We start from the raw sequence: 26,567 nt of genomic DNA, 5'->3' as shown, positions 1-26,567 counted from the left end.
GTGACAAACCGGAAGTAGGCAGGGGGTCATTCCTGCTAATCTGTCCCTTCCCCAGTGGGTGTGAGAGGCTTGCCTGAGGTTAGTGAGCAGGGCTTTCTTTTTTTTGGGGGGGTGTCCCCCAACATTATGGCAGAATGCCAGGATCTTCACCACCCCCAGCCTGAATATTCTCCAAGCCTTTATAAGAATCACAGACAGATGGCTGATCTTCTGGGTGTACCTAGCTTAAGCTGGTGTGTCCGCCTTTAGCCGTTTGTTCAGTACACACATTGGCGAAACCCTGTGCCATGCATACCTCCATGAGTGAAATCATAGCCATGCTCCATTGTCTTACAGGCAAATAACTGCACAGACAAAGCAGTCCTCCAAATTGAGCCAGCTTGCTGGACGTTGAGCTCCTTCCCAAGATCATTCCCACATCAGTGGTCAGTATCAGTGGGGTATGAGGCGCCCAGTCAGGCTAAGTCACGGTGACTAATGTCCACCTCGGCATCTTATGGGCACTTCAACCAAACCAGCACGTGTAAAACCAGATTTCTCTTCTCTCCCCAAATCCATTTATCTTGAGTTCTTGCCTGTAACTCAAGCTCAAATCCTGCTGTCTTTCTAGACGGTCTTCTCTATTCTGGCCCCAAAGATGCCTCTGTCATGCATGCTGAATTATCTGCAACCTCCTTGACAGCAAGACTGGGAGGTTTTTACCCTTTTTTAAACTATAAATCAGATTTCCCCCATCTTCTACAAAAGCGCCCCCCCACCCCAATATTTTATCATGAAAAATTTCAGACATAGAGGAAAAATAAAAAGAATTTTGTAGTGAGCACCCATGTACCCATTATCTATATTCTACCATGAACATTTTACTGTACTTGCTATGTCACGTATGTCTATCTGTTCATGTGATGTGTCTTTAATATTTGAAACCTGAATACATGTTTATGGTAGGTGCTCATATGTTTTAATGGATGTGACAGGGTTTTGTGGGTTTCTCTTTTTATTCTGTTTTTACAACTTTTAGATCCAGATATCTGTCTCTCCTTTTCTCTCTCAAGTTGGAGCGGCCCTAAGGATCTTGCTTCTTTATTTAGACACCTAAGGGAGAACCCAGAAGCTTGCAGTGGCCAGAGGACTACCTGGGGCATGGAGTCTGCCTTGGAGACCTGTTGTGTTTGAATAACTTGCCCCCTCGTGCTTCCTGGAGTGGAGCCCCTTGCTCTTCCTTGGTCTCGTCCCTCCCTTTGCTACCTGGGGGTTGCCGGACTCAGAGAGTGTAGGTTTTTGTACAACTAGCAGGCTACTGTAGAGCGTACAGTTAGCCAGATGGGTGGAACTTCTGGTAGGTTTTAAAGAAACTGGTTTTAAAGATCTCTAGTTTTCAGGGTATTGTGTTTTTTTATTTTTATTTTTTTAAGTAAGTAAAACAAGTCATGTTTCTTGAAATATCAGTATGAACATGTGCTTTGGAGGGGAAATCTCATTGGAATTGGCAAAGTCAGCTTATTGTATGACCCTTTCAGTTGAAAGGCTTTAGCTCTCACTTGTAAATCTGCTCAAAGGATCCTGGAAGCCTAAGATATTTTGACTTATATGTAAAAACTTACATGTAAAAAGCTTTGCAAAGTTCAGATGAACCACAGTTTGTTGCACTTAAACTGGCTTCCCTTGAGCTTTCCTTTTTCTTCACTTTGCTTGACTTTGCATCTCCTTCAAGCCAATGGATTGTGGATGTGTGCAGAGTCTTCCAGAGTAGAACCACTTTCTTTCACTGTTATAAGCAGGAAATGGACCAGGTCTACAAGCTTACCTGATTCTTTCTCTTCATAAGATGGTTAAGCTCTTCCCTTTGTGTGTGACAAGCATATTTTCATTCCAGCCTGTGGTTTCCTTGCTTAAGGGGTTGGGCTTAGAGAGGCTTCACTTTTAAGTGTGTGTGTATGTGTGTGTGTGTGTGTGTTTGTGTGTTCAGAGGAACGACCTGACTTTGCCATTGTCTCCATGGTGCCTTCAAGGTGCCGAGAGGTCTGTGACGTTGGTTGTGTTGTGAATCTCCTGTGTGCCTTTTACTCCAGGGTTGTACCTATTTAATTTTGCTGTAACAGTAGATGGCAACTATGCAGCCTTTTAATAATGACCACCACCTCCAGTTTGATTCTATTTGGAGACCTTTTTTTGTTTGGTCTAGATCCATGATCCAGCGATACTTGTGATTTGATTGTCTCCCTAACCCCTGTCTTGGTCTGTGTTTAATTTTTGCTGAACTCTTTTACTTTGAAGTTTTTAAGCACAGAAAAGTTGAATGAATAGTTGAGTGTGGCAAAATCTTAACAGTAACTCAGTTTATACTCTAACGTGTGTGTGTGTGTGTGTGCGCGTGCGCATATTTTTGTTTTGGCTAGACCATTTGAAAGATGCCACTACGACAACTTTTTACCCCTCAGTACTCCAGCATACATCGAGCTAAGATTAAGGACATGCTCCTAATCACTGTGTCATCATCACATTTGAAATTTCTCTGTTTCAGACATGTCTATAATAGCTGGCTTTAAAAAATCCAGGGTCCATTCAGGCTTCTCTTGTATTCAACTTTTAAGTAGTTATACTGTGTAAATGCACAGATTCTATAACGCTAGTGGGAAAGCAAAATAAAAGGAAAAGCTTCTTCCACAACCCTACTATCACAGTAAACCAACCCAATTTCGCTTTTCCATCTTCTTATATTTTTTAGAAATGAAGCTCTAGACAAAGCTTTTAGTTCACTTTTATCACCAGCCATGAGATAATTGGAGGTATCGTGGAATGTAAAAGAGAAAAAGAAAAGAAAACTGACCAAGACTCTTGTGTTGTTTCACCACATAACCCAAAATTGTGGTCTTTGAAAATTCTTGCTGAGAGGCTGGTAGTTTTATTAAGAATACCAGGAAGCTGGTGGCCTTTGAGTAATGTATGAATCAGGAGGGAAGAAATCAACTCTTCCTTTGGTTGGTTCAGAGGCTGGCTTTTTTGATGACTGTTACAGTGTCTGCACGAACTGCAGAACTCCTTTTTCCAAGGTAGCTTCTCTACCCCAGCACTGTTGGCATTTTGAACTGGATCATTACTTGTGGTGGAGGCTGCCCGTGCATTAGACGATGTTGAGCTGCATCTGAGGCCTCCACCCACTAGATGCCAGTGACAAGCTTCCCTCTCAGTTATGACAACTAGAAATGTCTCTAGATATGGCTGGGTGGGGGTGGGGTGCAAAACTGCCCGTAGTTAAGAACCATTGTTCTAGAAACTCTTTAGGGTTAATTATCGAGTTGACTATGCTACTGATGAATTTCTGTGGAGGAACATTTCCTATTACAATGAGAATTAAACTATGTTAAACCCTATCCCTGTCTGAGAACCCAGAAATTTCTAGATGTCACTGGCCAAGGGACCGAAATCAGTTGGCAGATGACAACAGGGTGTGTGCCTTTTGTGATTTTTACACTTTAGCAGGAACTTGTTACCTGATACTCTTGGGACCTGTGGATGGTTGGATGATTGAAAAAGGTCAGTTCATTTGAAGCCAGAAATAATTTTAAAAGTTTAAAATTATATTTTAATTAAAGTCTGTGAGCAGACATACAAACCCAGGCTTTTGTGAATGGGACCACTGATTTGTATTCCTTAGGGTCTTACTTTAGCCTTCCTCTTGATCTAGCACTTAAAATTCACAGTTCTGGGCATTTTTTTTCAAGTGAATGGAAAACTTACAAACACTTGCAAAGCTATCAGGAGCCTTCTAGAAATTTGCCTTTTCCTCCCCCTTTTTGTCTAGTCTTCAGATTTGCACTTAGTTCTCAGCCATCTTTAAAGTTATTTGTCTTCATTTAATCTTTCTTTCCAAATTATTTGACTTAGTTTTCCTAGGATAAAACTCAGCTTTTGGCATCATTTAAGATTTGGTTTAGTTATATAAACTTAGATAGAGTTAGCATAAACAGATCTACAAACACGTACAGCCTGGCTGGTGGGAGCAGTGGTGTGTGTTGGTCCTGGTGATGGTTTCTTGGCCAGGCATCTGCAGTGGGAGCAGGTACCAGCCAGTGGCATATTGGGCAGGTCTGTCAATAGCCTCTGCTCTATTCTGAAGTAGCAGAAAGGTTCCAGACAAAGGCAGTGCGCTTTCTAAGTGTGGGCCTCCTCAGGAGTTGGAAGATCTGGGGGCAAGATCTGACTTAGAAGCCCCAGGCTTCTGGTTGCTCATCTGTCAGGTAGGAGTGATAGTAATGCTTGTCTTAACTACCAAGCAGACTATCCTGCAGGTTCCACGCAGGTCACCTAACGGACCTTAGGACGTGCCTTTGCAAATGTGCCATGGGCCTCTGGGGTGTTATTCATTAGACAGCTCTTGCTGAGTCTGAGAATGAATTGCTCTTTGGAGGAGGTGTTGGCTGCTTCTTGTTCTTTGACCAGAGGCCACTCGAACCCTCACACTGAGACCTTTGGTCAGAATAGGAAACAGAAGCAACTTTGCTCAGTGCGTGTTCATACCCATCCCTGAGGAGATCGCTCTGGTTCTGGGCTCCTACCATGCTGATGGCAAAGCCACATGGCATGGCTGGGTCTTTGTCATAGGTCCTGCTTGAGTGGAGATTATTGGCTTCTGCGTGATGAGCCCAGAGAGCAGGTGGGAGGACGGGGGCTCGGCTAGAGTGTCGGAAGCTGGCAGGGCTCTCATCACGGTCCTTCACCCATGCTTTGACTCACATGCAAAGTGAGTGACTTATAGAGACTGCACCACCTTGGAGGAAAAGAAGTCGTTGTTTCAGGGCAACATTCCAGGGTCTTCTGGACAGTAAGAAATTTTATTTATTTTTGCCAGGATGCCACTTTCATTCTTTTATCATCAGGCTAACCAACGTTGGAGGTGTCAGCAGTCTTGTGTTGTTGAATGAATGGTTAGATAAATCTTGCACTTATGTTCAGACCTTGAAGGACCTTTTGTTGTGGAGCCTCATCAATTAGAGAAACTGAGCCCATCCAATTGCTCTTTTTGTAACCTTCCTCCTCCTCCCACCAAGGGAAGCTAGAATCTTCCCAGTAAGTGAAGACGTTACTTTGTGAGTACATTTGTAACTTGAAGAATAGTGAAATTGTGTTAGCATTAGGGAAACCCTGGAATTATTAATGCAAATTGTTATTAGTGCAGCACAAATTCTGCCCTGAAGCTAGCACTAATCTTTTGACATGGAAATTGACAAAAGGGAAACCGATCCAGGAGGCTACTATCCAGGAAAAGACACGGATCCAACATCGGACTGAGGAACCTACGTCCCAGTGTAGTCATTCTACAAACAGAGGGACCCCTTCTGTCTGGTTCTCTGGGGCTGGACGTGTAGTGAATGTATGATCTAGAAACAACTAAGCTTTGGTCACATGGCAAAATAGAGGGGAGGCTCCCGTAGTCAGAGAAGGCATCATAGGACACACCGAGCTTGGTGACGCATCACTGTGGAAAGCCTGGGAGACCCGAACTTGGTGAGAAGTGCAGGCCATTGGCCACACACGGGGCCAACTTGGAACGGAGGCTGTGGAAGGGACGGGGTGGTACCTGTAGCCGAGGCTCAGGTGATGACCTTGCCCTTCTCAAGCGCGGAGAAAACCAGTTTAGTCATGCACATGCTCATCCCTGGAGCGCCTATTTGAAATCAAGGATGAGACCCTAGAACAGGCAGTCCTGCCTGGGGCAGTGAGGGGTGGAGGAGCTAATGCTTATCTTAGATGGGGAGAGGCCTGGCCCTCTCCTGGGCTTGGTTTTCTCACCTATGGAATGAGGGCTGCCAATCAGAAGTCTCACCTGATTTGAATCAAAACAAAACAAAACAAAAAAAACACGCACAACTTAACATTGCTGAGTAAGAATGTAACCACTTGCCTCCTGGATCTTTGATCAGTGATCCGAGTGAGTGGAGAGGACCTGGCTTTCCCTGGCTCCTGCTGCCTTTGGAGTGAATGCAAAACCAGGCCCCTGCTGTCTTGTACAGAAGCTCAGGCAGTGTGAGAGTGCAGTAGCCACGCAGCAACACAGGATCATTTTGTGCAGGTACTCGTCGTCTGTCCCCAGGCCAGTCTGCCCGGCAGTGACTCGAGCTGAGAGGCAAGGCTGAGCAGAGAAGTGGTTTCTGCAACTAGAGCCCTGAAAGCTGGTGCAAGGCTGATCCCTTTCCACCTCCGTCCTTGTCTTGGGTGTTGCAGGCTGTAGTTGGCTCCGCTTAAGAACCCTCCCGGAGGAGGTTCACCCGGTATCCGCTTTCTCTTTACCAGCAGTGAATCTTCAGTATGCATCCTTTCTGAGATGTGCTGTTCCCTCTCACCCATCTTTGCCAAGTACCCTGCCTCTCCCTCCCTCTGCCTGAAAGACAGAAAGCAAAACTTCTAATTATATGGAAACAAAGACTGCCGAGGTTTATTAGAATGAAGTGTTGTGGGAGTGTGTGTATGTGTGTTCCACATATAATAACAGCCAAATCTTCCAAAGTACATCATCTGACATTTTAGAATACAGACTTTCTTCTCATGGCAAAGCTGTATTTTAATAGCTTGTGGTTTTAAAAATATCACCTAAACTCAAGAACAAATGCATTCTTCTCAATTACACCCCAATTCTACCATGATCTTCCCTTTCTTCTCCTTAATGTCTCTAGAAATTATTGGAATCTACTTATAAAAACCAGGGGGTTGTACATTACAGTTGTTCCAGAAGGACTCAGTTCAAGTCTGAGCACATGGTAATCACAAGGAGTGTTAGGTGTTATCCTGGTTTTCTTTTTTTAAGGAACATTCCTGAACTTGAATGAAGCCGTCAGTGTTCCTGACGAGCCACGGGCCCATGAAGCAGATGCTGGAGTCCTCTGGTGGGCATCATAACTGTTCAGGAGTTAATGTTACCCCTGCCGTGTTTAAACATCAACCAGAGGGCTTCCTCTGCTGTTATCTGTTATCAACAATTACTGGGAACATTTTCTGGCAGTCGAGCTTTGTTTTTCCTCCGAGGAGATGCTAGGACAGGATGAGAATAGACATTAGGCCTCAACAAAGGAAGATTCTTGATTATATCCAGAGAAACACTGGCTTTGTGGGTACATAGAGTTTACCTTCTTGACATTTTGTAACCTCCTGTCAACACCTCTTGCCCCCTCCCCCAACACACACACACACACACACACACACACACACACACACACACACACACAGAGTTATCTGGATTCGGGGGAAGACAGCTGGAGGAATTATTTTATTGTATCACAACGAATGGTACCTCTTTTCCTATTACGGATACTCAAAATTGCTTCGAGGAGACAGATTGATGAATTGATGGTGAGGTACAATTAAACACAGTCGAGCACTCTGCTGAGGTATTCATGCTCTGAGGCCACTCATACTGGGGGGACACGTAAAGGGGGTACTGCTCTACTGCAGATGTGTTCATTTGGTTACTAACAAAAGGCTGGGTGACCCAGAAACTTCAACCCGGAGGAGAACAAAAGTACTTTCAAACTCACAAATGGGAAGATGTTGGAGGCTCCTATTCTGAATAGCCCATCTGGAGTGCTTTCTTTGCCACCTAGCTGCTTTGGAGCTGTGGCGTCTAATAGCTTCTCAGCCCAGAGGGCCCCATAAAATTTTCGCCTGTTTCTATATAGAGTGCTTTGGAGTGGCCATTTCTCTCTGCCTCTTATTTACTCTCAAATACCCTCTGGAAAAAGAGCTGATGAGGTGCATTGAGAGTTGGCATCAAAGGCTATTCATTGATCGCCTGTGCTCGGTGCTCCTTTGGCCTTTAATTAAAAAAAATTTTTTTTCTGAAGGCATACCTCCTATAATTCAAGCAAACATTAAAGTCTAATCAGTGAAAAATTATATAGGTTAAGAAAGGAGAAGCCTTCCCACCCTACTCTTCCTCCTGTAGTTGCCGCCGTGAGCAGCTGGGTGCCTAGTTTTTCTTTTTGGGAGTTATCTGTGTGCCCTGTTCCTAGACTTGCTGACCCAGGGCTTCTCTGAATGGAGCAGAGGCACTGGGGCAACATAACCAAGCCTCGGTGTGGCGTGCAGTGCGGGTCGGGTGAAATAGGACACACTCGCAGGCATTTGTAGGGCAGCGGCGCTTACCTTAAGCCCCTGGGTTTCACGTCTCTTCTGTACGCTTCAGATGTTGCCCCACTTTCTGGGCATGGCTGTCACGATTCTTCATTCTTGGGTGTGGTTGTCTTAACAGGGCACTTCCAGAATGGGACTTCTGAATATCTCCATTCCTTTGACCTTGGAATCGAGCACACAGACCCTGTCCCTGTCACCCGTCCTTTGCCCTGAGAGGCACCGCTGCGGGAGCCCTGCAGAGGCAGCCCACCTCAGTCTTGCAGGTGATAAAGCCCCGTTGTTTTCAGGTCTCCAGTCACTCGGCCCCGACCTTGGCATTGCTCCTCTGTGCCCTGCTGGTGCCCTTGGTTCATCTGTGTTCTTTCCAGGTTATTCACTTGCCGTACATTCACCAGGCTCCGCTCCCTGAGGGCAAGGCTGCTGTCTTTGCACCTCGGAGGCTGGCCCGTCCACTGTTGAGCCCCATGTGGGAGAGGTGCCCACCCCGACACCCCGACACATCTGTCCAGCTGCCCTGGGTCAGCCCGCTGCCTCCTCCAAGGTTTGTTGGATTCCAACCTCCGGTGGCTGCAGAAAATGATTTTCTGCAGCTCCTTCACTATGGTTTATAAGAGAATCCATTTTCCTAAACTGGATATGGGGCCCCTTCCACCAGCAGCAAAGCATCCCCTGAGGGTCTCCAAAGAGGCTCCCCACCTGAATTGCCAACCACCTCACCAACCCCGGGAGTCTGGGGAGGCATCAAGAAGTGCTGCTTGTACTTTTTGGCCTTCCCTACAGTGCACTGATCCCTGCCAGGCCTTTCCCGGTTCCCTCCTTGACGTGGGAGACTCCAGGGGTGCAGACTGAAGGCCCAGTCGAGGTGCTTTAGGAAGCTGGGCCCTTGCTTCTCCAGCATAAGTTTCTCTGCATCTGTCAGGCTCTCCAAATGCTGTTTTGGTTCACCCAGCGCCTTGACTGCTGACCTCCACTCCCTCACTGGCCTTCTGCTCCCAGACTCATGTGAAGGTCTTTCAGTCATAGGTCCCTGATGGCGCTCCAGTGTCATTCTCCTTATCCACTGGATGAAAGTCCTGACCTGACCCAGCCATGACCCAGACTCGGACCCCAGGTGGCCTTTCTGGTTTGGTTAACCTCCCATCTCTACCTGTGCAACCTGGGTTTTGTGGCTGTCATGCCCACCCTCCAGGCCGCTCCTGTGCAGTCTCCCACCTTGAGAATGAGCTGTCCCCAAGACCAGGAGTCCGTCAGCAGCAGACCCCGACACCTTGCAGGTCCCAGTGCCTCGGCACCTCTTGGGTTCCCAGGGCCCTGGCAGAGCAGCAGGCTTGGTGCCTGGGAGCATGGCCCTCAGTCCCTGGGCCCAGGAAGTGCCCTGCATGGCTGCTGGGTCGTGGGTGGCTCACTTCTGCTCGGTGTGGCCTTGCTCCTCTCCCATTCCTCCTCCCCTTGGCTCTAGGAGATTGTAATTTCTAACGTAACTTTTTCAGGTTGGCTTTCTGTGCTGCTTTTTACCATGGCTTTCATGGAGCCGAGCCAGCAGGCAGAAGCTGCCCCTTGAGGGCCTCTGAAAGCGGAGCTGACGTACGGACTCCAGGACTCCATGAGTCGGCTGCACGAGGTGGAAGTCCTGCACTCTCTAAGGAGTCTTGGGCTGTACCTGGAGGGGAGGAAGCCAGCTGGGGGTTAAAAACACTCCTGGGCCGTGTGGGGTAGGGTCACAGAGGACATGAGGGGCCATTCCAAAGGCAGGGCTGATAGTCTCGCACCTTATTCGTCTGAGCTGCTACTACACACGGGTTAGGATTTTTTTTTTTTTTTTTCATTATGAAGATGAGTCTCTACCTTTTAAACTGTTAGTTGTCGTGGCCTGGCTGGTGCTGTTAATATACAACTGAGACCGAAGGCCATAAATTTGAAGATGATGAGCTGTTGCCAACAAACTTTTCTCTTATAATAAAAAAAAATTTTTTTAAAGAAACCCTCCCCCCATGCCAGACTTGCTTGTCTGAGACTTGTCTCTGTAGGTATCCTGGAGGCTTCCACGGAAGCTGGTCTAGGGTGCTAGGGAGACGAGGGACGAGACAGCGTGGGTCAGTCTGAGTTGGGACTGGCCTGTGCTTGCCTCCTGGTGCACGTGCTGTGTCAGGGCCGGTCTAGACTTACTATTCACCCGTCAACATACTGACCCCCTTTTCAAGTTTCATTGTTCTATTGTTTTGACTATAACAGTGACACTTGTTACAAAACTGGTTTCTGTGATCTAGAACAGTGTTCTCAAACTTTTGTGTGCATCAAAATCATCTGGCCCCACCTCTAGAGAGCCTGATTCAGTGGCCCTGGGGTGGGGCCCGAGAATCTGCATTTCTAACAAGTTTCCAGATGCTGCTGCTGCTGATCTGGCAGCCACCCTTTGAGAACCACTGATCTAGAAAGTACAAGGAAATGAGCACCGTCTTCAATCTTACCACTCAGAACTGTTAACATTTGAGATATAGTGAATATATACTTATGTATGTGGACAGGTTTTTAAAAGCAAAGATGGTTCTGTGCTATACATATTATTGCTTTAAAAAAAAAAAAACCCAAACTTTTAATTTTAGAATAGTTTTAGACTCACAGATAAGCTGCAAAGATAGAGAGTTCCCATATACCCTGTACCCAGTTTCTCTTATCGTTAATAACTTACATTATTGTGGTACATTTGTCACAACTAAGGAACCAACACTGGTACATTACTGTTAACTAAACTCTACACTATTTTTGCTTTTAAGGAAAATATTACTTTTAATGTTTTTTCATAATAAGATTCAAATATCAGAACAGCATAGTAACAGAAGTAAAAGACCTCTTTACTCCTCCCATCTCATTACCTATATATTTCAGAGTATTTTTCTGTGCACTTGTATAACCATGTAATCACGCACACACACGTCTTATTTTTGGACATGCGTTCTTCATTTAATGTGTCTTGAAAGTTTTTCTATATCAGTATATGTAGATCTGTCCCATTGTGTTTTGATGGATAGCACACATTGTTTGGTACCCTTTTAAAACTTCATCTTATCAGTTTCCAGATTTTAAATCTAGGAGATGAAAGGTGAAGTGTGGCACACCTCCCTTTTATCTTGCATTGGAGGTTAGATGTTATTTGCCCGCCTCTGTGGAGTACTTAGCATGTTGCAGGCACTGCCAAGCCTTTAGCACACATTATCTAACACACTTATCAAAACAACCTTACAAAACAGGTATCATTATTATCCTCATTAACAGACGAGGAAACTGAGGGTCAGGAAGGTTAAGCGAGCAAAACCCTTTGATGACTTTCTAGCTGAAGCAGGCTCTGTGGCGTTTTGAGTGCCGTGAGCCACTCAGCTTAGTGTGACCATGGCCTGTTTGTTCGGCTTTCCTGTGTGCCACACCCAGTGCTAGAATATGAAGGTGAAGGATGTCCTTAAGGCACGCGGGCTAGTTGGGAAGACATGCAGATAAACAAATAATTACAGGCTAAGAATTACAATGGAGGTTTTAAGTTACTGGTGGGGTTTTGACGCTTTAAAAAAAAAATCCACTGGAGGAGGGGACGTGTGCCTGGAACTGTTCAGTGCAGAGGTACAGCGGGAGGTGTAGCATTAGACTTGGCAATCAGACCTGAGTTTGAATTCTAGTGTTACTTTTCAGCTAAGCGACCCTAGGTAAGGCACTTAACCTCTCTGAGTTTTTGTTATGAGTATCTTAAAAAATACTTCGTATGGTTGTTGTAAATTTAAATACATACATAGTAGGAGCTAGCTGTTATTACACTTAATAAATACATGAATATAAAGTATTCTGTCTATTTATTTGGCTTTTAATAAGTATAAATGTGTAACCTCTGCCACGTCCATTACTGAGTGGAAACTTACATTTAAAAGTCCTTGGAAAGTTCCAGACAGAAATAAGTAAGGAACCAAATCCCACAGTCTTCTTTTATCTCTTGAGGCCAAATCCTGAAGGCCTCCTAGGACCCCCCATGCCCACATCTTTGCCTTCTCTTGATGGGCCCCACTCTTGGCGCTTACCCCTCACTCCCATGTGCATTCTGTTCTGCTTGTGCCTCCTCTCCTCTGTGTAACTGCAGCCTCTTCAGAGGACAGGGTCTCTGCCTTTCATTCTTGTGTCCCCTCCAGTTAAATGGAAACATGCTGGACATCAGTTGCAGAACCAGGTGCTGTAGGAGGGGAGGTGCAAGCTCTCCTTGCCAAGATGGTCAAGCTTAAACAGGATGGTCTTGGAAGAGTTTTTTCATCTCTCCCAGCCATCCTTTCTCCCTGGGTTTTTCAGACATTGGCCTTTTATACCCAAACTTCAGTTTGTTTGTGTTTTTTAAAATAAATTTATTTATTTATTTACTGTGTTGGGTCTTCGTTGCTGCACAAGGGCTTTGTCTAGTTGTGATGAGTGGGGGCTCCTCATTGCCATGGCTTCTGTTGTTGTGGAGCATGGGCTCCAGTAGTTGCAGTACACGGGCTCAATAGTTGTGGCTCACGGGCTCTAAAGCACAGGCTCAATTTTTGTCGTGCACAGGCTTAGTTGCTCCGTGGCATGTGGAATCTTCCTGGAGCAGGGATCGAACCCATGTCCCCTGCCTTGGCAAGCAGATTCTTAACCACTGCGCCACCTAGGAAGTCCCCAAACTTCAGTTTTTAACATGGATGGGTCGCTGAAAATTTTGTTCAGCAAGGTTTTTAATGAACCATATCTTGTTATATGAGTAGTCTGTGTTATGAGTTAAATTAATCCTCGACTCTTTCACTGGGAGGAGAGATTTATGTTGGTACCCCCGCCCCTTAGAAAAGCAGACCAAAACCTCAGCAGACCTGCGTCTTGTGTAGCCAGGACAATTCTGACCAGGCTGCCACATGTTAGACATAATGCCGTTTGCCCTTTTCCTTTCCTACTTATGCTTGGAGTAGAGAACCTTCTGGTGAAGATTCTGGACTGGCAAAACTGGAATAATGTTGTAAAGGAATTTTGGTTGAAAATGAAGCTGAGTTGAAGGAAAGACTAGCTTCTTTGCTCTGTAATGGCTTGGAGAAGTTTCTAAGTTTGTCCTGGGGGGTTAGTGGTTAAAACATATTCCATGTCAACCTGAACTGTCTAAATAGGAGTAATCTTGAGAAGAAATAAGGCCGTGTTATTTTTTTTCCTCCTTTCCCTGGAAAATCGGCTGAACCCCACATGTTGGTTGGAAAGTGGGCTTGACTTGAGTATGTGAAAATCCACTCTCCTAGATCCAAAAAGCAGGTTTCCCATTTCTGACAGGGAAGTAACAGAGAGCCACACTAGGTTTCTGCCAGTTTTTGTTTTTGTTTTGTTTTTAAGGAGTTTGCTTCCCCTAAGAGAACCAGCTATTCAGAAAACTTAATCACAGGTTCTTCTTCCATTCAGACTTAATCTGGTCATTCAGAGGCCCTTGCCCTCCCGTTCACAGGCTGCCGGCACCTGACCTGGGGCCACAGAGGTCTTCCTCCGGGCCTTCGGAAGGCTGAGAGGGCAGGAGCAAAATCGATTCTTTGGGCTAGGGGGTTGGGTTCAGTCTCTTAAACTTAATCTCCAGTTGTGAACTGTAAGGGAGACCAGCCATCAGAGACCAGCTCCCCTTTATCATTTACCACTGCAGCCAGAAGCTTCCAATGGCTTCAGACAAAAAAAGTTATGAAGATGACCCAATGTAACAGAAATGTATTGAACTGAAGTTGTTCATTTTATGGACAGTTGTTCCTTTTCAGGCACTTGAATCACTCTCATGAATTCCTTTTTTCTTTTTTTCCCTCCTCTTTTTCTGTCTTCAGTTCTCTAACATGTTCAGTGACAGTGGAAGGGCCTCGAGAAGTCTTTCTTCATGTAAATAAGTGCCTACATCTCTCCTCATACTTCTCTTTTTTTTTTTTAAATTTTTATTGGAGTATAGTTGATTTACAATGTTGTGTTAGTTTCTGCTGTACAGCAAAGTGACTCAGTGATTATACATGTGCATATATCCACTCTTTTTTAGATTCTTTTCACATATAGGTTGTTACAGAGTACTGTGCTTCTCTCTTTTCTTGACACTAAAAGACAAAACAAAACAAAAAACCCACCGGAGTAGAAGTAGGGTTCTTAGAAACCCTGTGTTGGTGGCAGCACTGGCAGCTGAGGAGAAAAGTGATAAGGCCCTGGGTGCTGATTAGGGTAGCAATAAAATGTGTCTGCAGGACTGCAAATTTATTTTCGTTGATTTGAATTGAGTTTTTTTTCATTTTTATTTTTATAATTTCATGTTTACTCTTTTCCATTTGGCTGAAGACAAAATGCAGATTAAAGTCTTGGCCTGTTGAAAGAGCCATTTAAATTTTATTTGATTTTTGTTCTTACAGCACGTTTTATAGCCGTAAAACATGATGAAGACAGAGCCACTGATAAAAACAGATTGCACAAGTCTGTGACTTCTGAGTGTTTACCCTGGAAGAAATCACCCATGCCGTGCCATTTTAGCTTTACCCTTTAACGTGGGGTATGGTTCTGTGATTGAGTTTCAGGGCTGAACCCTTTGTGCGTGTGCATCTAGCCCCACGAAACTCTCACCTGTTTCAGGAAATCATTTTGAGCAAAATGATACCTTTTGAGGGCCTGAGCACTTTCTCAGCAGAGCCATGTGGTACAGGCAGGGGGAGCAGGGGGAGGACGTGCAGATGTGTCCACTTGCCTGGGGGCCTGACTTCTGCGATAACCCACTAAAACCAACAGACAGACTGTTCTTTAGAAGCACTTTGTTTCAGAACTTTCATATAGCATATCAAGCCATTTAGTAGCAGCTGGAAATGAAGACCAAGCTTTCATCCCTTCTCCTTGTCCCTAGACCCTTATGGTTGTCGCACAAGAGTGAAAAGAACTTCAGCCTGGGAATTGGGAGACCTTGCCTCCAGGTGAGCTCCAGGGGAGTGTCCCGAGGTCTGTCTTCATTCCGAGTGAAGGAACGGGACTTGATTCTCTATCGGTCTCTTTCCCGAGTCCTGTGTGATTTCTGAGCACCAGTGCTGCATCTGGGGTTGGAGAGCTCAAATGACACAGGAACTATTTGAGATGTTCACCTAGGGGCTGCAAAGCCTGTCGACTTTTGTGCCTTTTACCTGGAAGAATGAGGGCAGCTTCTACCCAAATTAAAGGGCGCCCTCAGATTCCCCTGGGGAATCTGTGGATTACCTAGATTAGATTCTGTGGACAAGTGGTAGGTGTGCTCTTCTTTGTGGCTGGTGTTGCTGGTGTTGGGAGGAAGGCATTTTGGACCAAGAACTCAGAGATTTTTCTACCAGGAGATGATCACATATGTACTGAGACGGTGCTCAAAGGTGGCACCTGCCATTTTATCACTAATGGCTGTGTTTCTCTTTCTATAGCTGTGGGTTTTATCTGGCCGTCTCTCAGGTACGCTGACAGCTTTGACTAGTGCTTAAAAAGGCAAGTTCAGGAAATGCTGTTTTCTGTATTTCTTCTTTCCCTACTTTCCTCCTTGTTGAGCAACACAAAACTGCCAGGTTTTATGTTCCACTGGGCAGCTGCTGCTGTTCTGATGTTTTTCTCTCCCTTTCTTCCTCCTCCTCCTCCTCCTGTGCCCCCTCCCCTGGAGACTCCCCCTCCCCCATCAGAGCTCTGCTCCGAGGGGAGCTGTACCTTTGTGGTTCTTCTGCAGCTGCCGGACTTTGATGGGGACATGCTTGCTGCCTCTACACTTGCTTCCCGTAGCAACCGGCTCTTTGAAGATGACCTCTTGCTGTTTGCCTGTTGTCTCTTGTGTTGGATTATAGATGAGAGATTTACCAGGCTGGGGGTAGGGGCCTGCTGTTAGCACATTTCTTTTAGGGTTCCCAGCGTCCCTCAGCCTGAGCTTTCTCTTTCCAGAATATGAGGTTTGGGGGGAGGGTGTGGAGGGGATATTTGTGCTGAATCAGACACAGTTTTGAGTGTGAAGTTTGCCCTACTTGTGAGATAATTTGGAAATAGATGCTGCAGTGATTCCTTACTGAAGCGATTTGGGGTACTTTTCATTTTTATTGTAATGTGATTAACACTTGTAGGAGGGGGAGGGCACTATTTGGCCCCCCCACTCCCTGCAAGTGTCTGTGTGTTGGCAGTAAACTTGCTTCCCGATATAATCTGAGCTCTGGGAATTGCCAAAGCACCTAAATCTCCACATATTTGAACACCTGTGTTTTCCCTCAATGCATCAAGTTTTCTCTTTCTTTGAAGTGGCAGAATCCCCTCACATGTGGCCCCTGTCTTGCTTGGATAGCCCCTGATATGCTGTGCGAAACTAGTGTGTGGATTTCTTTTCGGCTCTGTGCACTTGCCTTGGACAGAATGAGGGTGTTGTGGAACAGCAAGGGTTCCAAAAGAACCCTGGATTAAAACAAAAACTAGCCTTTATTTTTTTTAACCTATTCAAGTGGCAATGGCTAAAATAAAAGTCACGCCCATTTTAGTAAAAAGGCACAAGAAAATAGACATTTTTATGCACTGCTGGTAGAAGGGTTGTTTGTAACAGCACATGTATCAAGAGCCTTAAAAATATTCATACTCCTTGACTCAGCAGTTTTCTTTCTAAGAATTTATCCTAAAAATAAAACAAAGGCAGTTGTGCATATTAGGAGTTTTGTGCGAGGATATTCACTAATACATTATTTGTGATAAAAATTGCCAGCAGTGAGAATATCGAACTGTCAGGGGCTGGCTAAGTGATAGTACTTTTGTTCATATAGTAGAGTGCTTTGCAGACATTAAAATTGCTTGAGAGTATTTAATGTCAAGGGAAAATGCTCACAAGTGGAAAAAAGCACACAGAATATAATAATGTAGTATAGGGACTTCCCTGGCAGGCCAGTGGTTAGGGCTCCAAGCTTCCACTGCAGGGAGCACGGGTTCGATCCCTGGTCGGGGAACTAAGATCCCACATGCTGTGCAGTGTAGCCAAAATTAAAATGTAGTATATCGTGTTATCCTAATTTTGTTTAATTAAAAAATAAGAAAAATTGTGCGGCATGCATAGAAAAAGACTGTAATGAAATACTACCTCTCAGTTTTTCCTCCAGTAATGAGATTTGTTAGAGGTGTGTTAATTTTCTTCATATTGCAAGTTTTTCAATGATCAGATAATTATTTTCAAAAGCTGAGAAATTTAAAAAATTGATTCCACATCAATTAACCCCCAAAGTACATTGATAATATTCTCATTTAAAGCTAAGTATTTTTTAAAGAGGTGAACCAAGATAATGCGTCTGTTCTTTTTTTGTCATTAGAATGTGCTTGTGGGTTTGTTTGTTTGTTTGTTGTTGTTGTTTTTTTAACGCCACCATCGTTCTTTGTGTGAGAGGAATGGCTTTGCAGCTTTAAGAAGCTGTGGTTTTATCCAAAAGAGAGTTCTATCCCTTAGAAGGAATTCAATAAAATAATATATCATCTTTTGTAATCATGCAATGATGCCTGACTTCAAAGTGACTTACTAGTTTATGGGCATTGGTGTTTGGACTGGTTTTTTCGGCAAAGTCCAGGTGGACTGTCCGTTTGTTAAAGATGGAGGAATGTTAGTGGGCTTTGGGAGCCCTGTTTGTTAGTGGTTGAAATCACTAGTTAAGGACCCTACCTTTATTTGAAAATGTGTGTAATCTGGGGGAAGAATGATAAGTATTAGCAGGTGCTGATTCTATGAGCAGGTTGTCTTGGGGCATCAGGGTGGTGGGAGAGGGTTTTGGGGACTGGAGGGTGGGTTTCATTTGTGTTTGGCAGTAGCAGATGATGGCGGCTGAAGGCAGGGAGGTTTGTACTGTCTATGAAGGTGAACTTGACTTGAGGTTGGTTGAGTTACTCATCATAGCTATGCCAAGAACCTTATGCTTCTTTAACCCTCACTATCACCAATTACTTGGGAAACTAATAAAACTGGGAGGGAGGAAAATACAGCAGTCATTTCTTGGGAAGGCATTGAGAGGCACACCTAGAAGGCTGGAGTATGGGTAAAGCTAGCTTCTGTTGGGTTCATCTTGTGGGAGGGACTAGCGAAGTTAGGGTTGGCTCTCCTGAGAGGGTTCAGTTTTTTAACACTCTCTTCTATTTTGAATCCTTTAAATTGGCACATGTGGAATCCACAGGTGTCTAGGTGGAATTTTCTTTCAACTGGTATCCGGCTATTAACCACAGATCACCGAATAATGTTATATTGTATGGACACTACATTGTGCTTATCCATTTATCAGTTGGTGATCATTCGGGTTGTTTCCATGCTTTGGTTATTATAAACAGTGCTGCTGTGAACATTCATGTACAAGTCTCTGTGTGGACGTGTTTTTATTTCTCTTGGGTGTAAACCTACAAGTGGAATTGCTAGGTCATATGGTAACTCTATGTTTCATGTTTTCAGGAACCACCAGACTATTTTCCAAGTGGTTGCACCATTTTACATTCTTTTTTTTCTTTTTTAATCTTTATGGAGTATAATTGCTTTACAGTATTGTGTTAGTTTCTGCTGTACAACAAAGTGAATCAGCTATATGTATATGTGTATCCCCATATCCCCTCCCTCTTGAGCCTCCCTCCCAACCTCCCTGTCCCACCCCTTTAGGTCTTCACGAAGCATCAGGCTGATCTCCCTCCATTTTACATTCTTATCAGCAGTGCATGAGGGTTCCCATTTCTTCTCGCTTGTTATTGTCTGAGTGGTTTTTTTTTTTTTTTTTATAGTCATCTTAACAGGTGTGAAGTAGTACCTTGTGTTCTGATTGCATTTCCCTGGGGCTAATGATGTTAAGCATCTTTCCATGTGCTCATTGGTCATTTGTATATCTTATTTGGAAAAATGTCTACTCAGATCCTGTGTCTGTTTAAATTGGGTAATTCTTTTTTTTTAATTGTAAGAGCCCTTAATGCTCATAAAGTATTAAGGAGTACAAAGAGATTTTCTTTGTGTGGGTTATAGCTGCTGATATTTGCCAGATGAGAAATTAAAACAGAAACTTTAAAAATATTCAGTTCTAAAATATACTTTAGAATAATAACAAACCCATTACATGTTAACATAACTAACATTTTTTACGAAACAGTATTATGTTTTGGAAAATATAGTGAAGAGTGGTCGCGTTTTGTATTTTTATCTTTTTAATATCTGGCTTAATAGAAGATAGTTGGATTCTCACATCTACTTCTGTGCCCAGTCTGTTTCCGTATGCTTTGGTTGAAGTATATGAAGAAAATCAGGCCAACTACAGATGTGTAGTTGGAAAAGGGAGAAGTATTTTATTAGTTTCTTAAGATAATTGTGGATATCTTTGATACTATATCAAAACTCAGCAAGAGGTAGTTTCTTGAAGGTTAGTTGTAATGTGGAGCCTGATACCATATTGATGAACCCTTCATGCTCTGTTATCCTGAAATCCGTTGGTCTTGCTTGCATTTTGAATGGGTCTGTTACTAACGAATGATTTGTATTATAATGCACTGGTCGTTTAGAAAATACTGATTCACTGAGTCAGGCAGCTCTTTCAAATGCTGACTCATTTCATTATACAGTATTAAAAAAATCACATTTAATATCCTTATCCTTCTCAAAAGGAAAGTCTTTAAGTCGTATTGGGATTCTGTCAAGCTCATGGTGGTAGATACAAGTTTTCCAAAATTCTAATTTTGCGTGGAAGCTCAAATTTTATCCTTGGCAACAAATATTGTCAGTTGTTTTCCCTGAAGTGGCAGGCTCACTTCATTCATTTGTGAGAAAATGTCTGCCCTATCGCTATCTGTATAACCATACTGTGTCAGCTATTCTTTTGAGTAAAAATGGTGTCCCATAAAAAAGCGGCCAGCTCAGCTTGCAAGTCACAAGGGCACAAGTACTTTACCACAAGGCAACCATGTGCTTTGGTATGCAGCAGAAGTGCTCTACGTACACTTCCTATTTTGTCACACAGAATATTAAAAAGTATATACTCAGGAGTTGAGAGCTAATAAAATAAAAAATAATAAAATTTAAAAAGTTTTCATTCATCAGTGTTCTTCATCAGTATTGTTTCATCAACATAACTTAAGGAAACTCCTCTTTCTGATTTCAAGTATACAGTAATCAGGAGTGCAGTCTGGCACCACTGCCTTGATTCATGCAACAGTTTTTTTCTCACTATTGCATTTACACCATCAGTGCAAATGTCAGCACAATGTAAAAGGCAGTCGATGTCTTAGTATTATTACGCAAATGGGTTTGCCCTCGCGGATTCTCTGAAAAGGTTTAAGGGCCACCTCCACCAGGAACTTATAGAGTGGACTTTGAGAACCCATGGGCTAGATGGCATTTGATGGAAACTGGGATGAAATTGTTTTGAAGGCACTTGCCTCTCTGGTATCTCAGATGTTAGCACACACCTGCATGATGATAGTGACAGTGTTAGTGTTAGAGTGTGTGTGTGTGTGTGTGTTATACACCTTGTAGTTGGACATTCTTCCCAGTCTTCAGCAATATTCAGAATCACAAAGCCATTACCCCCGAGGCTCCTTTGAAAATTAAATGCCTTTCCATTTTCTTTTTTTTTCTTCCAAGAAAAGGACCCTCTTCATCACCCACCTTTGCCAGATGTGATGTTTCCTTATTTCATGTTTTGAGTTTGAGAAAGCAAGGGCCCTTTAGGGCCTTCCTCCATGTGTCTGTTTCTCAGGACACTCCTTACTCCGAAAACCCTAGATGGGTGTCTAGCTCAAGCCCAGGCCGGTGGCTGGCAATGACCCCATCCTTGCCATGTAAATTCTCACTGAATGGCATGAGACTCAAATTTAGCAGTTCACAAAATTGTAAGGTGAGCCCCGTTTCCCAGCCAATTATGACTCGATCTAAAGCCATAGCTGGGCCATTAATGTATTCGGGGCCTTGTCCTCTTTTATATCTTGCCAAACTCGGAGAGTCTACTGTATAGCTACTGGCAACAGGCCTCTGCCAAAACAGTCTATGAATGTATCATCTCACACCTCATTTTTCCTGTTTCTCCTATGATGGCACTTTGCCTGTGTTTCTCTCCCACATCTTTCTGCCCACTTGAAAAAAATTATTCATTTAACTTATTCCTGCATTGTGATACAGACTTTTGGCTTCTGTAGTTACTTATTATGAAAGAAATGCTGGGCTTCCCTGGTGGTGCAGTGGTTAAGACTCCGCCTGCCAGTGCAGGGGACATGAATTCGATCCCTGCTCCAGGAAGATCCCATATGCCACGGAGCAACATAGCCCGTGCGCCACAACAACGGAGCCTGTGCGCAGGAGCCCACAAGCCACAACTGTTGAGCCCACGAGCCACAACTACTGACCCTGTGTGCCACAACTACTGAAGCCCGCGTGCACCCAGAGCCTGTGCTCCACAACAAGAGAAGCCACCGCAATGAGCACTGCAATGAAGAGTAGCCCCTGTTCTCTGCAACTATAGAAGGCCCACGTGCAGCAACAAGGCCAATAAATAAACTATAAAAAAAAAGAATGAAAATGCTAATTTCTTATAGGACCCTTTCTTTCTCAACCACCAGTTTTCCAAGAACCTTCTTATGGGTTGAATTATGTCCCCTCCAAATTCATGTGCTGAAGTTTTAACCCCCAGTACCTCAGAATGTGACCATTTTTTGGAAATGGAGCCTTTACAGAGGTAATCAAGTTAAAATGAGAACATTAGGGTGGCTCCTGATCAAATATGACTGGTGTCCTTATAAAATGGGGAAGTCTGGACACAGACAGGAACACAAGGAGAACACCATGTGAAGATGGGAAGCAGTGATGGGGTGATGAGTCTACAGACCACGGAACACCATAGATTCTAGCAGCCCCCCGCAGATGCCAAGGGTTAGGCGGGAAAGAGATTCTCCCCAAGCCCTCAGACACCTCGATCTCTGACTTCTGGCCTGTGAGACAGTACATTGGTGTTGAAACCACCCGGTCTGTGGCATTTGTTAGGATGGCCCTAGGACACTGATCCTGGCTTCTAGGCTGACTGCTCTTTCTTGTGGCCCCATGGTTCTGTTATTCACCTTGGATCTTTGTTCCACAGGTCACACCAAGAATGGTCTTCCAGGGCGACCTGTGCCGCCCCTGTGTGAGGGTCCTGCTCAGAGCAATGCTCCCTTAGTGCTTACACTGATGAGGAATGCAAGGTTGAGGATGGCGTCTTCTGGAAGGATGGAGAGAGACATTATTAGACCCGGAGACAGGCAGCTCCACGCATCTGCCTCCATCCCTTCCCTGGCACTGACGAGAGATGTTGAAATCTGCCTGGCCTCCTCTTGCTCCCCTTTCCTACGGAGCAAGGCGTGTTGAGCCAGAATGGGTATATTTGGCTTTATTTTCTCCAAGTGCTTTCTCCCTGGGACCCTCCTGCCGGTTCCCAGCTGACCGCCTGTTTGCACCGCACTGCAAGGAGAGGTGGCCAAGAAAAGCGAGCTGCTGGAATGCTCAGGGCCCCGAAACATTACTCTTCGTGGTAGTTTGATTCTTGCCAGGATGTCCTTGTAAAACTTTTATGAAGATGTTGTTGTACTTGCATCGGAGGTTGAAAATTGCTGTTAACTTTGCTAAGTCCCGTGTCCCCCAGGAATGTGGGCCGCTGAGGAAATGCCTCCGGCCCTCCCTTCTGGATGGGTGCTCCGCTGCGGCAGCTGCCTGCGCAGAAAGTTGAGCTGGATGGATGGATTAAGGGACATCAGCTAGGCCTTTGTTTAAAAATATTTAAAATATGTTTGAACCTCCCTTTATCAACAAAGAACTGTTCCTTTCAGCAGAGAGAAGTTTTTCATTTCCATGTTTTTTTGCAATTTTGTTTGGTCCTTTTGTATATTCGTGACTTTGGGAAAGTGTTCCCATTCACATTTTGAAAGCCGAGTACAAAAGGCACTGCATAATGTTCTATTTTGCTTAAGGGAAAAGAGCAGTTTACTTCTATTAAGAACATAATGTTTATGAAGATAATCTTCTCTGGCTTGAGTTAATTTTTTCTGGTGCTTAGCTTTGACAATTAAAAAAAAATGTTTGAGAATGTATGTATTTAAAACTTCTCTGGAATTAGGAGTTAATGGAGGTATATCAGTAATGAGAACGAGCTTTGCAAGTTACAAAGAAATAAAAATAAAAGAGGTTCCTATGTCAGGGTCTGTGCTGCTCTTAGAACCAGGAGTATTAACCTGCTCAGAGTCCTTGACAATAAGGTATTTTGAGTTAAATGTCAGAATAAAGTATTTTCTTAAAATAAGATCCAGGTTTTTCCTTGCCTGCCTCTGTGATGATCACAGTTTTGTGTATCAGGTTTCTGCTTAACTTCAGATCTTCTCTGCACATTTGCCCAGAGTTATTAGAAACCTGAGCTCCTTCTCTACATACATGCAGGAAGCGCCAGTGTGTTGCACAACTCCAGAGGCCCCATTCATCTGAGTAGATGAGACCAGGATGTGAAGGGTGCTGGCTGGAGCCAGCCATGTGCAGCCCTGTGTGCAGGTGCCCACAGGAAAGGCATGGCAGGTGGGGGTCCCTGCTTTGGGGGTCATTTATTACATAATTACTTTTAGAAACAGACCTTGGGCATAACCCCTGGTATTCTGTTACCCTTGATGAACCAAATCATTCATCTCAAGAAATATTTGGCCAACCCTGGCTTATGGCTTTTGCCCTCCAGCCACTAGCTTAGCCACAGCTTGACAGGGGTGAGGCCACAGGCTGTGAAAGATCAATCTGGAGAATTATCACTTGTCTCTTAAGGTTGCTCTAAAATTGCTTGCGGGTCAGCCCTGAAGTTTAGGAGAAGAATGTACTTGCCTTTCTCTTTTTTATACCTTTCTCCTACAAGTATTCCTTCATGTCCTTCAGTTGATTCTGGAGATTGGAATCCGAGTGAAGAAGATGAAGGGGGCTTCAGGTAAACATTCTGGAATATTTCAAAAGTTTCAGGGTTTTGGATTGAGGTTAGGGATGTACTGCCCACGACTGGGCTTTCACTATGTCCTGAAAGGAATGCTGTCCAGTCAGTCACGTGTCAGCTGTTAATCAGACATTTAACAAATGGCTCATGCAGCTATTAGATTGAATCCTTTGAACTTGCCGTTTTTGTAAGTCAGAAACGGTTGAATATTGGTGACTTCCCATGGTCGTGCCCGGAGTTCTCTGGAGAGGCTCAGAAGAGCAGGGAGCTGGGACCCACGTGCCTGGTATTGGGCTGGGCTTCTGGGCAGGTCACCACCCCCATCGTTCTGCAGTTCACTGTTCTGAAAACAGGCATGATGTGGCACCTCGTCATGGTTTTTTTTGTTTGTTTAATATTTATTTATTTGGCTGCATCAGGTCGTAGTTGTGGCATGTGGGATCTTTCATTGTGGCACGTGAACTCTTAGTTGTGGCATGTGGGATCTTTCACTGTGGCACGTGAACTCTTAGTTGTGGCATGTGGGATCTTTCACTGTGGCACGTGAACTCTTAGTTGTGGCATGTGGGATCTTTCACTGTGGCACATGAACTCTTAGTTGTGGCATGTGGGATCTTTCATTGTGGCACGTGAACCCTTAGTTGTGGCATGTGGGATCTAGTTCCCTGACCAGGGATTGAACCCGGGTCCCTGCATTGGGAGTGCAGAGTCTTAGCCACTGGACCACCACAGCAGTTCCAACCGTGGAATTGTTTTAAAGATTTAGTATGTTCAGCTCTGTAAAGCACCTAGAGGAGGGCTCCGCACACGGCTTGCTCTGTGTGCTCTTGTTATTGGATGTAGTCATTCTTATAACACCTTCACAGTTCCTCCCGTATTTGTGTGCCACGGTCATTTATTTAATATTTCTCTTTAAGGTGACTATAATTCTAAAAACTGAAATAACTTATTTTGTTGATTCTTAGATGCTTTGTTTTCTTGTATCTTTTCGTCTCTGACATGGGAATGTCTTAAAATCCATGGTGTGTCCTCATTTACTTTTTTCCTTGCCACTCAAAGATGTTTGGTTGATAGTGTCTTAGCTTTGGTGAAAAAGGAGATTTTTATCAAGAATTTGTGCTAGTTATCTCTTCTAATTCATGGTAAAATGAACATATGTATATTGTTTTTAAAAGTCCGCCTGTACACCACCTAGACTCCTCTGTGGATTCACTTAAGGACTTCCTGCACAGAAAGGACTTCCTGCACTGAACATGGCTTGGAAACCATCAATAAGCCATCCTTCCATTTGCCCCACTGACCGCCTGCCGAGGTCCTGTTGGCTGGACAGGATGGGGTGCAAAAGGTTCTCTACATCCCTAGGACAGGAAGAGCATGTTGGCCCACCTGGCTGATGGGTGGCAGCCCTGTCCACTGTTGGAGCATATCAAGTACCAAAGAGATGATCAGATATAGGGATGTCCAGCTTGGCCAGTAATGCCTTCAAGTAGGGCCTGTGTTCTCTGCAGGCTGCTTTCTGGGATGGAAGTGGGCTGGTAAAGTGATGTGCGAGGCTTACCCTGCAATACAAGTGACTGGACAGGAGTGTAGTACAGATGGGGGGTGGTGGGCGGCCAGGAATGGTTCCTGCTAATACCTGTAGATATTCCTGTTAGATGGAAGTATCTGATGTGTAATTTAGATTTTCTGAGCAGTTTTTGATTTCTCTTTCCTTGATTTTTTTTTTTTTTTTAAGTGGAATCTTCTTGCATTAGATGAAACCCCAAGCTTCTTAGAAACAAAGGGACCTTCTGGCTCTTCTTTCCTTCCCTTCTCTGGGGCTGGTGTTTTTTTCATGACTGAGCATGTAGCATGGAGAGTTTGGGGAAGCTGGTTTTGCCTTTTCTCCTCCAGGAAGAGAGGCATGTCTACAAAGCCCAAAGGGTCTGTCTTTCAGTCCTTTGAAGTCACCCGCTCTGACAGAGACAGTTTCCCTACTAGCTTCTTGAACCTTGAGCTGAGCAAAAAATTACTTAATTGCCCAAAGCAGTATGTGAGGTGTGTGTGGAGGGCTTCACGCATTCCTGCTTTAACTTTATCTGCCAGAGAACCGAGAACTGAGGGAGACATTCCTGCTTCTCAGACCTCTGGGCATCGCAGGCCTCCTGTAGTGGGGCGGGGGTGGGGGGGGGTTGTGTCTCCATCCCTTCAGGCCTGGGGGATAAGTAGTCCCAGAGGGCTTTGGAATCAGGCTGGGTCACTTCTGGAGGAAAAATAGGGCCTAATAGCCATGGCTGCTTTTCCCTCCAAAATGTCTTTAGTCCTAGGGGGTCTCAGCAGCTGAGTAGGGTCCAGGGGCACCAGGAGTTCCGAGTGGCACTTCTCCCTCCCAGCGCATCTTGATTTGTTAAGAAGGAAGATTTGAATGAGGTCTAGAAAGGTCACCTGCATATTGGACAGACCACAAGGCTGTTTGTTCAAGGCCGCCTGCGTTTGGAAGAGAATTGTTGAGCAGTGTAGAGCTGT

At 44.5% G+C, this 26,567-nt stretch overlaps 1 protein-coding gene across 4 annotated transcripts in view; it reads left to right on the top strand.

The window, feature by feature from the left end:
* ZNRF3 (zinc and ring finger 3) overlaps positions 1 to 26,567 on the top strand; it is a 138,937-nt gene that overhangs the window by 32,146 nt on the left and 80,224 nt on the right. The window contains exon 2 of one of the 4 annotated variants that reach the window (XM_057744051.1): positions 22,206 to 22,481. The exons of 2 other annotated variants lie outside the window; for them this stretch is intronic. In XM_057744051.1, coding sequence (XP_057600034.1) covers positions 22,413 to 22,481 — 69 coding nt within the window. In that variant the 5' untranslated portion in view covers positions 22,206 to 22,412. Of the gene's footprint in view, positions 1 to 5,956; positions 6,071 to 22,205; positions 22,482 to 26,567 lie in introns of those variants that run through there. One more of the 4 variants, XM_057744054.1, reaches the window with a different exon arrangement.

The sequence above is a fragment of the Hippopotamus amphibius genome, chromosome 8, assembly GCF_030028045.1.
Source record: "Hippopotamus amphibius kiboko isolate mHipAmp2 chromosome 8, mHipAmp2.hap2, whole genome shotgun sequence".
Classification (NCBI taxonomy): Eukaryota; Metazoa; Chordata; class Mammalia; order Artiodactyla; family Hippopotamidae; genus Hippopotamus; species Hippopotamus amphibius.
The sequence above is the reverse complement of the archived record's forward strand: the minus strand, read 5'-3'. Positions and strand labels throughout refer to the sequence as shown.